Here is a 16016-nt window from a genome sequence, read left to right on the forward strand (position 1 = left end):
TGTTTTTTTTTAAATAGTTATTGTGCAGACTGTAGGAGCAGTGCCAACATCGTGTCACTGTATGCTGCCTGTGTGTGCCATACAGGGCAGAGAGAGTATGGCACACATGGGCAGGGTAGGGAAGGCAGAGTATGGTACACACAGGCAGGGTAGGGAAGGCAGAGTATGGCACACACAGGCAGGGTAGGGAAGGCAGAGTATGGCACACACAGGCAGGGTAGGGAAAGCAGAGTATGGCACACACAGGCAGGGTAGGGCTGGCAGAGTATGGCACACACAGGCAGGGTAGGGCTGGCAGAGTATGGCACACGCAGGCAGGGTAGGGAAGGCAAAGTATGGCACACACAGGCAGGGTAGGGAAGGCAGAGTATGGCACACAGAGGCAGGGTAGGGAAGGCAGAGTATGGCAGGTATTTGCTGTACTACAACCATTAATATGGGTATGGTCATGTGATAACATGGGTGTGGTTTCAAGTGGGTGCAGTTTCAAAAAGAGGAGTGGTCAAAACTGGCTTCCATTATCGGCCCTCTACCACGTAGGTCGGAAAAATTCAGGCCCTCGGTACAACAGAAGTTGGACAGCACTGATCTAGGGTTTGTTGTCCCTATTGTGCTCTTACCTGAGCTCCAGGAACCGGCACTGTTGTGCCAATTAAAGTAGCTGTGTATTGTGGATTTTTTCCCTTCCACTGCCAGGTTTTATAGGAGAAAAAGGTTGAACTTGATAGATATGTTACTTTTTGAACCTCAATTACTATGTAACTATGTGATATAATGAGGGGGAAGGCATTGCCACCCAAGAACAATATATGTACCAGCCTAGTTTGACAAAAAACAATGGTTAGCAGCACATAAATACACCTGTTGCTTACAATATGTATTTCATTTATTAAAGTCTTCCTTGATTAATTTAGCTGTAACTCACCTCTCCTGAAGCTCTTGATGTTCCTGTCTAAGGATTCTCAGTGCACTCCTGTTACGCCTTAGTTCTCTCTGGGCTCTCTCTAAATCTCCCTCTTGTCTCTGCAGGTCCTTAAGTAAGGAATCATACCGTCCCTGTATTTCTGCCCGTTCTCTTCGTACACCCTGCAGCTCCAGTACCAGCAAGGACAGTGTGGTTTCAGGACTGGGAAGGAGCGATGATATAGAGGGAAAAGAAGGTGTGGGATGTGGTACAGCTTGGGATGAAAGCGTGGGTGGTATTGAAGATACAGTGGCAGGTTCAGAGTGAGCTGCTGTGACTGCCAGTGGGGCAGGTTGAGAGCTCAAGGGGGGTGGGCAAGATTCAGGGACAGAGGTAGAGAGAGAGACATGTAATGGCAAGGGCTTAGCTAAAGGGAAGGGCAATGAGTTTGGGGTTAAAACACGAAGTGGGGATGAAGCTGGTGTAGATGTTGGAGTACCGGAAGGGAGGGAAAGCAAACTAGACTGGGAAATGGGACAGGTATGAACAGATGTAGATAAAGAAATGGCATCCGCTTTGGCTATAGAAAGCATTGGTGAGTTGTTTTGTGATTCAGTACAGTCATTGGTAATGGGGGTTGAATTAGAGGGAATTATTGGAGTTGTTTTGTTTTCTATTTGCCCCTGAAATGATTGCTCATGCTCATGTCCATCTGGCTTTTTTGTTTGGGAAGTTATTTCTTGAACCTTAATTTGTAGCTTCTCAGTTGGTAATGGTGTTTCTCCTTCACTCTGTGGAGTTAGTGGGGACAGACACTCTGCTTTGGCTCCTTCCATCTGTTTCTTGTGTGAAGCTCCTTCTCCAGTGCTCTCTGGCAGCTGTCTCTTGCGAGAGGAGACTTTTGCAGTGCTATTATGATTCAGTTGTGTCTGCAGGTCTTCTGCCCACTGAGTAGCCCCTTCTACCTGTCTCTTAAGTATAAGCTCATAGCCTTCTTTGTCCTTCAGGTGTCTTGTCAGTGCCTGTTCCTTCAACAAACTTTCAGCTAGTTGCTTCTTCTGTAGTTCTACCTCATCTGCACTCTCTTGGAGCTTTCTTTCCAGTGTTTCAATTTCATCTTCTCTTTCTTGTAACTGTCTCTGTAAAGTTTCTATTTTATTATTGCTTTCTTGAAGTTCTCCTTTAAAAGACTGTGCTTTTAATGTCTCTTTGCTTTCTTCCAATTCTTTCTTTAATAACTGGATCTCCGCACTCTTGCATGACTCTCTTTCATGTGAATCTTTTGTTCTCTCATCCAGCTGCCGCTTTAGATATATCATCTTTTTTTCTTTCTCTTCCAACTGATTCTTCCATAGAGTTTTTTCTTCAACATGTTCTTGTAGCTGAGTTTTGAGTAGTTGCACTTTGGCAGTGCATTCATCCAGCTGTCTCTTCAGCGACTGCTCCCTTCCTACTCTTTCTTCCAATTGTCTCTTAAGGGACAGGCTCTCACCCACACTATCCTCCAATTGTCTTTTCTGCAACTGTATTTTCTCTGCACTTTCTTGAAACTGCCTCTTTACAGTCTGTATCTCTGCTGCACTCTCTTCCAGTTGCCTCATTAGGGACTGCATTTCTTCAGTGCTCTCTTGCAACTGTCTCTTTAATGTATGCAGCTCTCCTAGGTCATTAGCCTGTCCCTGAGGCGAATCCTTCATATCTGTGTACTCTTGTTTCTTCTGGTACTGTCCCTTTGCCTCCTCCAAGTGCCTCTTCAATGATTGTATTTCATCTGAACGCTCCACTAATTTTCTCTTTAATGAATCCTCTGTTTCCTTGTTTCTTTCCAGCATGATTTTCTGTGATTGTAGCTCATTATTGGAATCCGTTAGCTTCCATTTTAGTGTCTGAATTTCTTCCTCGCAATCTTTAAGGTTTTTTTGTAAAGTGCCTTCCTTTTCACTATTCACTTGAAATTGTATAGTGAGATCTTCTACGTGTTTAGATTTTTCATCCAGTTGTCTCTTCATTGAATCATTTGTTTGCAGCAGCTGTCTCAGTAATGACTCTTTTTCCTCAAGATTCTCCTGTTTGTCATTCAACTGTTGCTTTAACACCTGCACTTCTTCAGCACTCACTTGCCACTCTCTCTTTAACAACTGCTCCATTTTTTCCCTTTCTTCTATCTGATTCTTAAGAGAGTCTAGTTGTTCAGCAGAATATTTCATCTGGTCATTATCAGACTTCTTTAGCTGTTTCTTCAATGACTGAACTTCCTTAAGGTTTGACTCTAGATGAATTTGCTGTACTTGTTTCTCTCTTTCATTCTCTTCAAGCCTTCTCTTTAGTGACTTCTCTTCTTCAGTTTTCTTCTCTAGTTGCTTTTGAAGTGAGTTAATGTCTACATTTCTCTCTTCTAACTGTCCCTTAAGTGACTTCTCCAAGCATTCTCGTTCTGTCAACTGCATCTCATGTGAAATATTCTCTGCTGTACTTTCATTTAGTTGATTTTTTAATGACTGTATCTTCTCTGCATTGTCTTGAAGCTGTTTCTTAAATGACTGCTCCTCTCTCTCCTGTAGCTGTCTCCTCAGTGCCTCGGCATCTCTGCTCTCTTTTAACTGCTTTCCTAATGACTGTATTTCTTTAGCACTTTCTTTCAGCTGAGTCTCCAGTTCTTTTGACTCTAATGCCTTCAGCAACTGTTTCTGTAGTTCTTCTGCTTCCAGAACACTTTCTTGAAGGTGTCTTTGTTGACACTGTTTTTCTTTTTCAGTCTCCTCAAGTTGTCTTTTCAGGGACTGTACCTCTCCAGTGATTTCTTGAAGTTGTCTGTTGAGCATGTGTTCCTGTTCTTGGTAGGACTTTAGTTCATCCTTCAGTGATTTTAACTCTTTAGCACTGTCTGCCATCTGGTGGTGATATGACTGCTCTGTATCATCTAGTTTTGTCTTTAATAACCTTATTTCTTCAGATCTCTCAGCCAAATTTCTATGTTGTGTCTCTACCATTTTATCACTGATCTCAAGTTGTTTTTGCAACAACTCCTCTTTTTTAACAATATCTTGCAGTTGTCTTTGAAGGGACAGAATTTCTTCAGAACTTTCCTCTACCTTTCTCTTCTGTGTTTGCATTTCCTCATTACCATCATGATGCTGCATTTTAAGTGATTCCTTCACCATACCTTGAAGTTCTTCTTTCAAGAGGTGACATTCTTTGATGCTCTTGTCCAGCTGTTTTTGGAGAGACAGGATTTCTTCTGCATTACCTTGCAGCTTTCTCTGTAGGGCATTTTTCTCCGTTGTGCTTTCAGAAAGTTGGTTCTGCTGGTTTTGAGCCTCGTCTTGCTTCTCTTTCAGCTGTCTTTTCAATGAGTCAATCTCTAGAGCACTCTCTTCCAGCTGTCTCTTTAATGCTTCTGTCTCACAAGAGACTTTTTCTTGCCAATAACTGTCACATGACTTCTGTTCTAGAGGACTTTCTTCCAAATGCACTGTCATGATTTGCACTTTTGAATTTCTATCCACATTTCCGCTGGCTGGTTTCCCCTTGTCAACACTAGCTTGGCACACTTTGTTGAGTGATTGTTTATCAGTGCCTTTGAGCTTAGCCTCCTCTGACTGCTTCTCAGAAGGGATCTCTTCTAGCTGCCTGGGCTGCATGCCCTCAACACTTCCTTCTAGTTTCCTAAGTGAACCATTCTTCTCATCAGTTCCTTCACATTCTGTACTTTGTGACTGTTCTTTTTCAACTTTCTCATGTATCTTTCTATTCCCTTCTACTTGACGATCTCTTTCTCCCAAGCTGCCTCCATCTGGCTCCTGAGGAAGTAAACAAAGCATTAATATTATTTTCCACAAATTAAAAGAGAAATATATTAATTAAATGTATAATAAATGTATTTTACTTCCTCCTGTTTAAGATTCTCACCATAGGCTTAGGCCTTTAGCTGTACATAGGAGAGCAAAAACAGAGTTTCCTTCAATCTCACCCTAACTGGTCTTGAGGCTGAGCCCCCCACCCACCACTGCTCCAAACTCTATCCCCAGGAAGCCCAACCCCACAGTTTGGGAAGCACTGCATTTGAGCATACTGTGCCTTAGTTTAGCAATTCATGGACGGTAAGAAGAGGCTAACATGTATGGGATGCTTGAAAATCTGAAGCTCACAGCCATATTTCTTAAAAGAAATGCCTAAATGGTCTCCAATATTGAGATAGAGATAGATGTCACATGCCCAGGGCAGCAATAGATCTAAATACAGGCATGCATGTAACAAATACAGAATAAACATAGCACAACTACTGCTCCTTCCTTACAGAGCTTTTTTCAAGTGCCAATCATCTTTTATTCTGCATTAAATTAGTCTGACTATACTAGAATAATGATGGCATACATTATCTTTTGCATTCCAATGATAGTGAAAAAATGCATACGACGATCACAGATACAAATAACACTGATTGTTTTGCAATAGTGATTTTTTAAAAGGCTGAGCCCTGGGTGCTGTGATAAGCATGCCATTTTGAATCACTGCTCAAGTGCATATTAACAGGAAAATATTCATCACTTCTAAGGTAGTAGAAAAGGTTAAAACATTTTATATTATAATAAATGTGCTGAAATGGACACAAAAATGCTGCCATACACGATGCATGACAGAATGACAAGCGTGCAGCAGTTGCAATATAATAGAAATAATAATGATCTCACCTCCCTGACACAGAAGTCTGGTGACCTTATCTGCAGCTGTGTCTCCCCACCTTGCTCTCCTTCTGTCTGGACATGTTGCCCTTTGTTCTTGGGATCCGGAGTCTCTCCTGACAGACCCTGAAGTCTTTCTCGCAAGTTCTGATTTTCTTTCTCCAAACGCAGTAGTGCCTGTGACAGCTCTGAATTGAGGTCCAAAACTAAAAAAGAAGGGGGGACTGAGGCTCACAAAACAGTTGTACAGTGGGGTTATCGGAAATTTTATATATGGTCTCTTTAGTTTTTTTTTTTACTTGCTAATGTCACCAAGATGGAAAGGATTTGCTAAAAAACAATGTGGGTTGGAAATCTTTTTTCTTATATATTTATAAATATTTTACCAAAATGTACAGATGGTTGTGATCACTAGGACAGTTAAGACTGATCAGTGGTGCTTAGTGGGCATGTAGAGAGTACAGATAAGAGAAGCAAGTAAACACCAGTCTGGTCCTGCTCAGTGGTGGAAATGCTTTTGGTTACAGCATGTTGTATAGATGGTTTGAGTTGCAGCCGCTTAGAAAGGAAGCTCTTAAATATGCTACAAATATGCTCAGTTTCTATTGTGTAGTGCAAGTGATGGGAGTCTCCAGTGTCCCACTCACATATTAGACAGCCTGCTAATCTCTTGTATTTTTCATTATAGGTTTTGCTTTCCAATTATAAATTGCTTATGGTCTAGATAGAATAAACAAAAAATAAGAGTTCAGGAATATCAAAAAATTATTTTTGGTTCACTTCCTCAGCCAAGTGAAACCAAATGATTTCCATGGCACAGTGACACATCTGGAGTGGGATTTAATATAGGCCCTGGCATTTCAAGTATATGGAGGCCCTAACAGCCCCCCACCAGCCCATTAAATAGTGACTGTCTATGGCATTTTACAGCAGCCCCTCTGGCATTTACCAGAATCCACAGTTTTCCAGTCTGGGCCTACACATAGAAGATCCCAGATCCAAGATTACTAAGATTGTAAGTGGCCCCAGTATAGGTGTTTCCTATATAACTTGTTTCCTGATAAAGAGGGGCTACAACCCCCCTTGAAATGTTGCAGTGCATCTATCTACATCCCCCGTTTTTGTGACTCCCCAACATTTAGAAATGTGTCATAAGACCCATGCTTGTTTTATTTAGTGCCTTGTTTTTCCTCGTTTACCACTCATAAAGTAAGGGAGGTTGACTCAAGACATGAACCCCCTTATAAAAAATGGTTAAATGGAAATTTATAAACTTGTTCATTCATACAATTTAAAATGCCACTTACAATTATAAGCTTTCCTGTATTATACTAAAGGATCACTAAAATAGCCTATTTCCTGTTAGCAAACCAATATCCTGGATTAGCCCAGATTTATCTCTTTCACAAAGATACTTACAGTCAGGATCTGCTTCTTGCATTCTCTCCCAGCTTTGGTCTGCCTCACCGTCCTGTTCTCTTTCCCAGACTGGCACGGTATCTCCATGGCTCTCATACACTCTCTCCCATCCCCGTTGTGTCTCTTCCCTCAGTACCCTTACCTCCTCGGCCAAAGTGAGATTATCATGGAGAAGAAATTGGACTCTTTGGCACTCAGAATCCCTCTCCTGCAGTAAAAGTAATAAAGCCAACCAAAGATACCAACAGAAAATCCAAAAGCCAATTACGAATCGGAAAAACAGCTGATGTTTATTTTGTAGGTCTCATGAGATTAGTGATCAACATCAAGAAATTGGCTGCTCTATTACATACTTTTAACCTAAAGGCAAACTGCCCCTTTAATTTATATTATACCAACAATATTGCTCAGATTGCTCATCATTCACAGCAGCTCTTTCAAAGCTCAACCTCAGCAGGCATCACTTACCCTGCCTGTGTATTTGAGAGAAACCCCATTTTGGATACTATACAAAGCCAATAAATAAGGTCTCCTGGTAAGATTTCTGTTCAGGACATCAGCACTTTAAAGCAGCAATATAAGTCACAAGTGTCCTATGTAATAGATAGTAAATCCTAACAGTAACCCTAATCATAAAAAACCTATGGTGTGTAGCCAACATTGTTCAAAACCAATGTGAATGGTCACCTCTCCAGTGCAGTCATTGGTTCAAATAATTAAAATATTCTTTCCTAAATGTGTACATTAATTTATAAAGGGTTCATCTCCATTTTTTATGGTGAGCACTTCTAAAGAAGTTGTAGATGCAGGACAGGACCAGGTACATTCCCCTTATCATTGCATGCATCCACAATAATGGTCTTCAATGCCGTCTACAATGTCTTTTGGGCAGGTCTAATGAATGCCATTTGGAATTCACTATTTCCCTGCGATTAATTAAATTGCTATATAATGAAGCATTTTATAGTGATTATAAAGTAGAGAGCAACAGCATATTCAATATGTAGTTTTAAGAAAGGTTTGTATGATATCTGAGCAAGAGAAAAAATACAAAAATATTAACATTAACACATTTAATATAATGCCATGGACTGGTCTGATTGCTTTTATTACTGAAAAATAATCTCCTTTTATATATGGCTGGCTAAGTATTGTTTTTATCCCTCATCTAGAGCAACTAGAAGCTAAGAAGCAAGCAGGGAGGGATTATATGAAGAGGCGCACTTGCTGGATGTGTCTTTTTTCAATAAAGAAGATAAAGTTGCTGCACACTCAACAGTAGTTGCTGTCCTGATACAGTACAAGTATGGGATCCATTATCCAGAAACCCGTTATTCAGAAAGTTCCGAATTACGGAATAGATGTCTCCCATAGACTCCATTATAAGCAAATAATTCTAATTTCCTTTTCTCTGTAATAATAAACAGTACCTTTTCCTTGATCCCAACTAAGATATAATTACCCCTTATTGGGGGCAGAACAGTCCTATTGGGTTTATTTAATGGTTAAATGATTCCCTTTTCTCTGTAATAATAAAACAGTACCTGTACTTGATCCCAACTAAGATATAATTAATCCTTATTGGGGGCAGAACAGCCCTATTGGGTTTATTTAATGGTTAAATGATTCTCTTTTCTCTGTAATAATAAAACAGTACCTTGTACTTGATCCCAACTAAGATATAATTAATCCTTATTGGAGGCAGAACATTCCTATTGGGCTTATTCATAATTGAAATGATTTTTTTTAGCAGACTTAAGGTATGGAGATCCAAATTACGTAAAGATCTCTTATCTGGAAAACCCCAGGTCCCGAGCATTCTGGATAATAGGTCCCATACCTGTACTAGATTAACAATCCACCCTGTGTTATTCCCATGTATAAGCTTAATGCCTTGCTGAGGGAGTCTTGTTTTTAATAAACCACTAATGACATTGCTTCTTTTATTTATTAGGGGTTGCTACTTATAGGAAGATTTATCATCATTTTGAAATGAATGTTCATCACAGTAAAATTTTAGAGGTGTATTTATCAATGTGTGAAAGTTAGAGCTCGCCATTTGATAAATACTCTATAAATCCTATAGGAATTAACAGAGATTGGGGCAATTTTACTGTGGTGAGCTCTAATGCCATACAACAGTGCTGTCCAACTTCTGTTGTACCGAGGGCCGGAATTTTTCCGACGTACGTGGTGGAGGGCCGATAATGGAAGCCAGTTTTGACCCCTCCCCTTTTTGAAACCGCACCCACTTGAAACCACACCCGTGTTATCACATGACCATACCCATATTAATGGTTGTAGTACAGCAAAAACCTGCCATACTCTGCCTGCCCTACCCTGTCTGTGTGTGCCATACTCTGCCTTCCCTACCCTGCCTGTGTGCCATACTTTCACTGTGTGTGCCATACTTTCACTGTGTGTGCCATTCTTGGCTGGTTTGTGCCATACTTGGCCTGTGTGTGCCATACTCTGCCTGTGTGTGCCATACTCTGCCTGCCCTACCCTGCCTGTGTGTGCCATACTCTGCCTTCCCTACCCTGCCTGCGTGTGCCATACTTTCACTGTGTTTGCCATTTTTGGCTGATTTGTGCCATACTCTGCCTGTGTGTGCCATACTCTGCCTTCCCTGCCTGTGTGTGCCATACTCTGCTTGCCCTATGATGCCTGTGTGTATGGCACACACAGGCATCCTACAGTGACACAATGCTGGCACTGCTCCTACAGTCTGTACAAAAACTATATATTAAAAAACTTTTTAATTGCAGTACCACCTCAGTATATGTTCTTTTTGTAGTGTGCAGGGATTATTTGTGGGTTTCTACTGCTCCTGAGGTGTGAACAGGGGAACAATGGGGGTGATTACAGCCTGAGCCTGAGGTGTGAACACTGCAGGGGGTGAACAATGCAGAGATTAAAAGGTGTGAACAACACAGGGGATTACATATTTAAACAATACAGCCTGATTACAGCCTGAATCTGAGGTGAGAACCATGCAGGGGGGCAGTTAATCACAGTACTGATACCACTTAGAGCTTACACAAGAGTAAGCCATCAAAGCAGCCAGACAGGTGGGGGGCCACACAGAGGGGGGTCCAGTTGGACAGCACTGCCATACAATAATAAATCTGCTTGTTTACTTGTATACTTTTTCAACCTCAGTTACTATGGTTTTATTCTATTTTATATGGTAAGTAGAGATATTAAAGATATTTCCCTTACCATTTCTAGTCTCTGTATTCTTTCCTCCAAAGAATGTTTTTCTTTTTCACACAAACGCAGTTTCTCGGACCTCTCTCTCTCTGCTGCAAGTTGATGCTCTAACACCTCTTTATCCTCCAGCAATGCCCTTGAGAACTCTTTCTCTTCCTGCAAAGAATAAGTACAACCCAACAATGATTATTAGCACTTGCTACTTTGTGTAATCGCCAAGGTATCAACACCTTCAAAGTAGCAAACCTGCAGAGAACGCTGGAAGATCTCCATGGTGCGTAATTTTTCATTGAGAGCATTCACTTGGGCCTCTGCACGCCGGGACCGCTCTCGTAGAGCATCCAGTTCATCCCGGTATCCTCGAGAAAGTGCTGCCATTGCAGACAGCTCTCTAACCTAAAGAAGCAGAAAAGTATTTGCCACAATATGAAACTTTTTCAACATTTATGGGGTTATGTAATAAAAGACACTAAGGGGCACATTTATTATAGTGTAAAAGCCAACATTACTAGTGATATTGCCCATAGCAACCAATCAGCAATTAGAATTTAACAGTTACCCACAAGTTAGTAAAAATCCAGCCATGGTTCAGTGTCACTGGGGTTCTGGCCAGTTGGAAACAACTAATTATCGACTTATACAGAATTAGCTACACTTTTAATTTAGCATGTACAGGTAACAAAGATAAAAATAACAAATATCTGAAGAGGTTCTATACAAACCACTATGAACCTTGTTCCACACAATGGATACACAGGTATGGGACCCATTATCCAGAATGCTTGGGACCTGGGGTTTTCCGGATAAGGGGTCTTTTCATAATTTGGATCTCCTACCTAAAGTCTGCTAAAAGCATTATTTAAACAGTAATTAAAGCCAATAGGCTTGTTTTGCCTCCAATAAGGATTAATTATATCTTAGTTGGGATCAAGTACAAGTACTGTTTTATTATTAAAGAGAAAAGGGAATCATTTAACCATTAAATAAACCCAATAGGGCTGTTCTGCCCCCAATAAGGGGTAATTATATCTTAGTTGGGATCAAGTACAGGTACTGTTTTATTATTAAAGAGAAAAGGGAATCATTTAACCATTAAATAAACCCAATAGGACTGTTCTGCCCCCAATAAGGGGTAATTATATCTTAGTTGGGATCAAGTACAAGATACTGTTTTATTATTACAGAGAAAAAGGAAATTATTTTTAAAAATGTAAATGATTTGATTAAAATGGAGTCTATGTGAGATGGCCTTTCTGTAATTAGGAGCTTTCTGGATAATGGGTTTCCGGATAAGGGGTCCGATACCTGTATTGTAGAACCAATTACACCTCTGTTACTGTACTTGAAGTGGGTTAAATAAAGGTTTAAAAGAATTGCATGAATTTGCAGTACCACTTCTTACCTGTATCCAGCAAATAGTATTTATTTCCATATTAAAAGCAGCAAAAAGAGATATACAATATATATATATATTTTGTCATAAAATATGATATTTATCATTTTAATGAATGCTACGGTCAATTTTTGGGCAGAGAACTTGAACAGATTTGCCTTTTTTTAGTTGCTTTACAAGTTAGGACTCAGCACAATATTATGCAGCTCTTCCCTCTTATTACCCCATGTCCTTATTTACTATCATGCCCGGCGTGTGATATTGTGCAATGGTCCCTTTGTATTCCAGTTCTATCTCTTCTACTGAAGTGAAAACTTTATCCCCACCACTAACTCACTGGTATAGGTATTCTTATGTATTCTTAAAGGGATACTGTTATGATTTTTATGGTGTACTTTTTATTTCTGAATTATACTGTTTACAAAATTTTATTCTTGAACCAGCTAATGTATTTTTTTAGCTGTAATATTGGTGTGTAGGCGCCATCTCAGTGCATTGTGCCTGAGTCTGAGCTTTCAAAAGGAGCCAGCGCTACACATCAGAACTGCTTTCAGATAACCTATTGCTTCTTCTACTCCCATGTAACTGGAGGAGTCCCAAGCCGGACTTGGATTTCTTACTATTGAGTGCTATTCTGATACCTACTGAGAGCTGCTACCTTGCTCCCTTCCCATTGTTCTGCTGATCGGCTGCTGGGGGGAGGGGGGATATCACTCCAACTTGCAGCTCAGCAGTAAAGTGTGACTGAAGTTTATCAGAGCACAGGTCACATGGCTGTGGCACCCTGGGAAATAAAGAATATGGCTAGGCCCATGTGAAATTTCAGAATTAAATATAAAAATATTTGTTTGTGTTTTGGAAAAAATGGATTTTAATGCAGGATTCTGCTGGAGAAGCTCTATTAACTAATGCATGTTTTCATATGACAGTATTCCTTTAAAAAACATTTCCATGTTTCATCTATAGAAAACAGGTATGATTATCTTGTGAAGCAAGCTATAAAATAATCTTGGGAAGCAAGCTATAGGATTACTTTAAGAAGCAAGATATAAGATTAAAACTGTGAGTTTTCACAGTATCAAAGAAAACCAACTACTAAAAATAATGCAAATGGGGGAAATAAAAATGTAGATTGTGGTTAGAAAAGAAAAAAACAGGAAGTGAGTGAGGAAATGATTGTATAATGTTGGTAATGGTCAATACCTGTTGATGAAGTTTTCTTAGCTCCGCCTCCAGCATCTCCACATGCTGCTGGTTATCAAGTAACTCCTCCCCCTTTTCTTCTCTGTAGGAACATTAAAGGAGACATATCCTATAAAAATTAAGAATGTACCAGGGAATTATACTCCTATAGATATAGAAGGATTATACTTTAAAAAGTTGTGTTTCTGACTGATTTATTGAGAAATAAAAAAAAAAAAAAAAAACCCCACTAGTCCCGCCCATCTGTTCCACTTCCTGCTGGCTGAATTCTCTGGATGAGCTGGGGAGCCGGCGGCCCTCCGTACATTCCACTGTAGGATAGGAACCAATCAGCAGCTAGGCTGACCTGATAGGGAACTGACGCCTGTCTGTGCTTGTGTGAGTGCAGGGCTGTGATTGGCTCTCCCCCTCCTACTGTGCTTCTGGCAGGGACCGTTAGGACATGCCCACTCTTCATTTCACACTGGATGGAGAAGTGAGAGGATCTATAGGGAGCTCCAATAAAGGGGCCATTTTTACAGATAGGATTATTTTTTAGCACAAAGTAAAACCAGCACCATATATAATTCATAATTGCCTACAAAATTAGGGTTTTCCCATTTATCCAATATGTCTCCTTTAAGAACACAGATAGCAATGCAATTCAGATATCCTGCTCCAACAGCAGGTGGACTGAAACCAAATCACGAATTTTGTGCACTTCAAATTTTATGTATTGTATAGGTATAATTATAACTGTAGTTCCCAGGGTCAGACTAGGGGGTGCAGGGCCTTTATACCCCCCTCCCCTGCTGGCAGGCCAGGGCAGCACAAATTTAGGGGCGGCATGCCATCCAGCCGCACGGAGCAATGAGGACCTCTCCCCATTCTCCGTATGAGTTTAAATGTATACATGTGCGGGGAGAGGGCGGCAAATGGGGGCAGCCTCGGGGCGCCCGGATAAGAAATCCGGCTCTACTCGCAGGGGCCCCCAACACCTGTCCAACCCCCTCCCCCGAGTGCGCCTACATCAAACTTACCTGCAGCGCGTCGGGGGAGGGTGAATGGAGGATCAGTGGAGGACCTGCGGACATTGGGTATGGGCCGACGGGGCCGACGGGGCCAACCGGGTTTTTTCCCGGTGCCCCGGCGGCCCAGTCCGACGCTGGTAATTCCTGCCTTTAACAAAGTGTTGTTGTTGTTTGTGTAAGCCCTTAGCCCATAGTTTCTTATAGAGACTTAGAAACCAAAAAAATAACGACAATTAGGTTTCACTTCTACTGTTATTCTTTACTGCCCTCTATCTTTATGTTCTACTTTGATTTCAAAACTAGAAAAACATTCTAGGTGGTAAGTAATTTAAAAACTTCAAAGAATAGCAAAAGACCAACTGCAAACTGCCTTGGAATTCTACTAATTCATACTAAAATGTCATTTTAAAGGGCACCTATAGAGGGGAAAATTGTTTCTCCCCTGCTGTGAGTGCAGGCTAATAGAGCTCACACTCTGGCTGGGAAAATCAATACAGGTATCGGACCCCTTATCTGGAAACCCATTATCCAGAAAGTTCCAAATTAAGGTCATCTCCCATAGACTCCATTTTAATCAAATAATTCACATTTTTAAAACTGGTTTCCTTATTCTCTGTTATAATAAAACAGTACCTTGTATTTTTTTGTGGTTTCAATAACCTTTAAAACCATGAAAATGTAAATGTTGATAAATGGGCCTCCCTGTGTCCCAACTTGCTCATTATGGGTATGCACATAATCAAATATGGCTGCCTGCACCAGGAGGGAGTTCACTACCAGCACTGGTTGCAAAAAATATATAATGTTTACCCAAATTGGAGTGCAGTCTCTATTAGCCTGCTCTTCGGTAGGAGAAACAATATTCCACAACTAAGGGGCTGATTTACTAAGACACGAATTTGAATCCGAATTGGAAAAATTCCGATTGGAAAACGAACATTTTGCGACTTTTTCGTATTTTTTGCGATTTTTTCGGGCGTCTTTACGACTTTTCAGAAAATGTCGCGACTTTTTCGTTACCAATACGATTTGCGCGAAAAAACATGAGTTTTTCGTAGCCATTACGATTCGCTCGTATCTTGTCGCGACTTTTTCGTATTGAGCACTCGTAAGCGGCGGGCGAAACTTTCAGACTTAGCATGACTTTGGAAGTCTCCCATAGGACTCAATGGCACCCTGCAGCTCCAACCCGGCCCAAGGAAAGTCTCCCATAGGACTCAATGGCACTCTGCAGCTCCAACCTGGCCCAAGGAAAGTCTCCCATAGGGCTCAATGGCACTCTGCAGCTCCAACCTGGCCCAAGGAAAGTCTCCCATAGGGCTCAATGGCACTCTGCAGCTCCAACCTGGCCCAAGGAAAGTCTCCCATAGGGCTCAATGGCACTCTGCAGCTCCAACCTGGCCCAAGGAAAGTCTCCCATAAGGCTCAATGGCACTCTGCAGCTCCAACCCGGCCCAAGGAAAGTCTCCCATAGGGCTCAATGGCACTCTGCAGCTCCAACCTGGCCCAAGGAAAGTCTCCCATAGGGCTCAATGGCACTCTGCAGCTCCAACCCGGCCCAAGGAAAGTCTCCCATAGGACTCAATGGCACTCTGCAGCTCCAACCTGGCCCAAGGAAAGTCTCCCATAGGGCTCAATGGCACTCTGCAGCTCCAACCTGGCCCAAGGAAAGTCTCCCATAGGGCTCAATGGCACCCTGCAGCTCCAACCCGGCCCAAGGAAAGTCTCCCATAGGACTCAATGGCACTCTGCAGCTCCAACCCGGCCCATGGAAAGTCTCCCATAGGCCTCAATGGCACTCTGCAGCGCCAACCCGGCCCAAGGAAAGTCTCCCATAGGGCTCAATGGCACTCTGCAGCTCCAACCCGGCCCAAGGAAAGTCTCCCATAGGGCTCAATGGCACTCTGCAGCTCCAACCTGGCCCAAGGAAAGTCTCCCATAGGACTCAATGGCACTCTGCAGCTCCAACCCGGCCCAAGGAAAGTCTCCCATAGGGCTCAATGGCACTCTGCAGCTCCAACCCGGCCCAAGGAAAGTCTCCCATAGGGCTCAATGGCACTCTGCAGCTCCAACCCGGCCCAAGGAAAGTCTCCCATAGGGCTCAATGGCACTCTGCAGCTCCAACCTGGCCCAAGGAAAGTCTCCCATAGGACTCAATGGCACTCTGCAGCTCCAACCCGGCCCAAGGAAAG

The 16016-nt window shown here is 41.8% G+C and overlaps 1 protein-coding gene across 1 annotated transcript in view; it reads right to left on the reverse strand.

Moving 5' to 3' along the window:
• Positions 1-16016, reverse strand: part of ccdc88b (coiled-coil domain containing 88B) — a 36843-nt gene that overhangs the window by 5537 nt on the left and 15290 nt on the right. Inside the window, exons 9-14 of the mRNA XM_002938699.5 lie at positions 12815-12896; positions 10465-10614; positions 10228-10374; positions 7006-7213; positions 5596-5792; positions 926-4704 (exon numbers count right to left, since the gene is read on the reverse strand). Of these exons, the coding sequence (XP_002938745.2) occupies positions 926-4704; positions 5596-5792; positions 7006-7213; positions 10228-10374; positions 10465-10614; positions 12815-12896 (4563 nt within the window). The remainder of the gene's footprint in view (positions 1-925; positions 4705-5595; positions 5793-7005; positions 7214-10227; positions 10375-10464; positions 10615-12814; positions 12897-16016) is intronic.

Source organism: Xenopus tropicalis, chromosome 4 (assembly GCF_000004195.4).
Source record: "Xenopus tropicalis strain Nigerian chromosome 4, UCB_Xtro_10.0, whole genome shotgun sequence".
NCBI lineage: Eukaryota > Metazoa > Chordata > Amphibia > Anura > Pipidae > Xenopus > Xenopus tropicalis.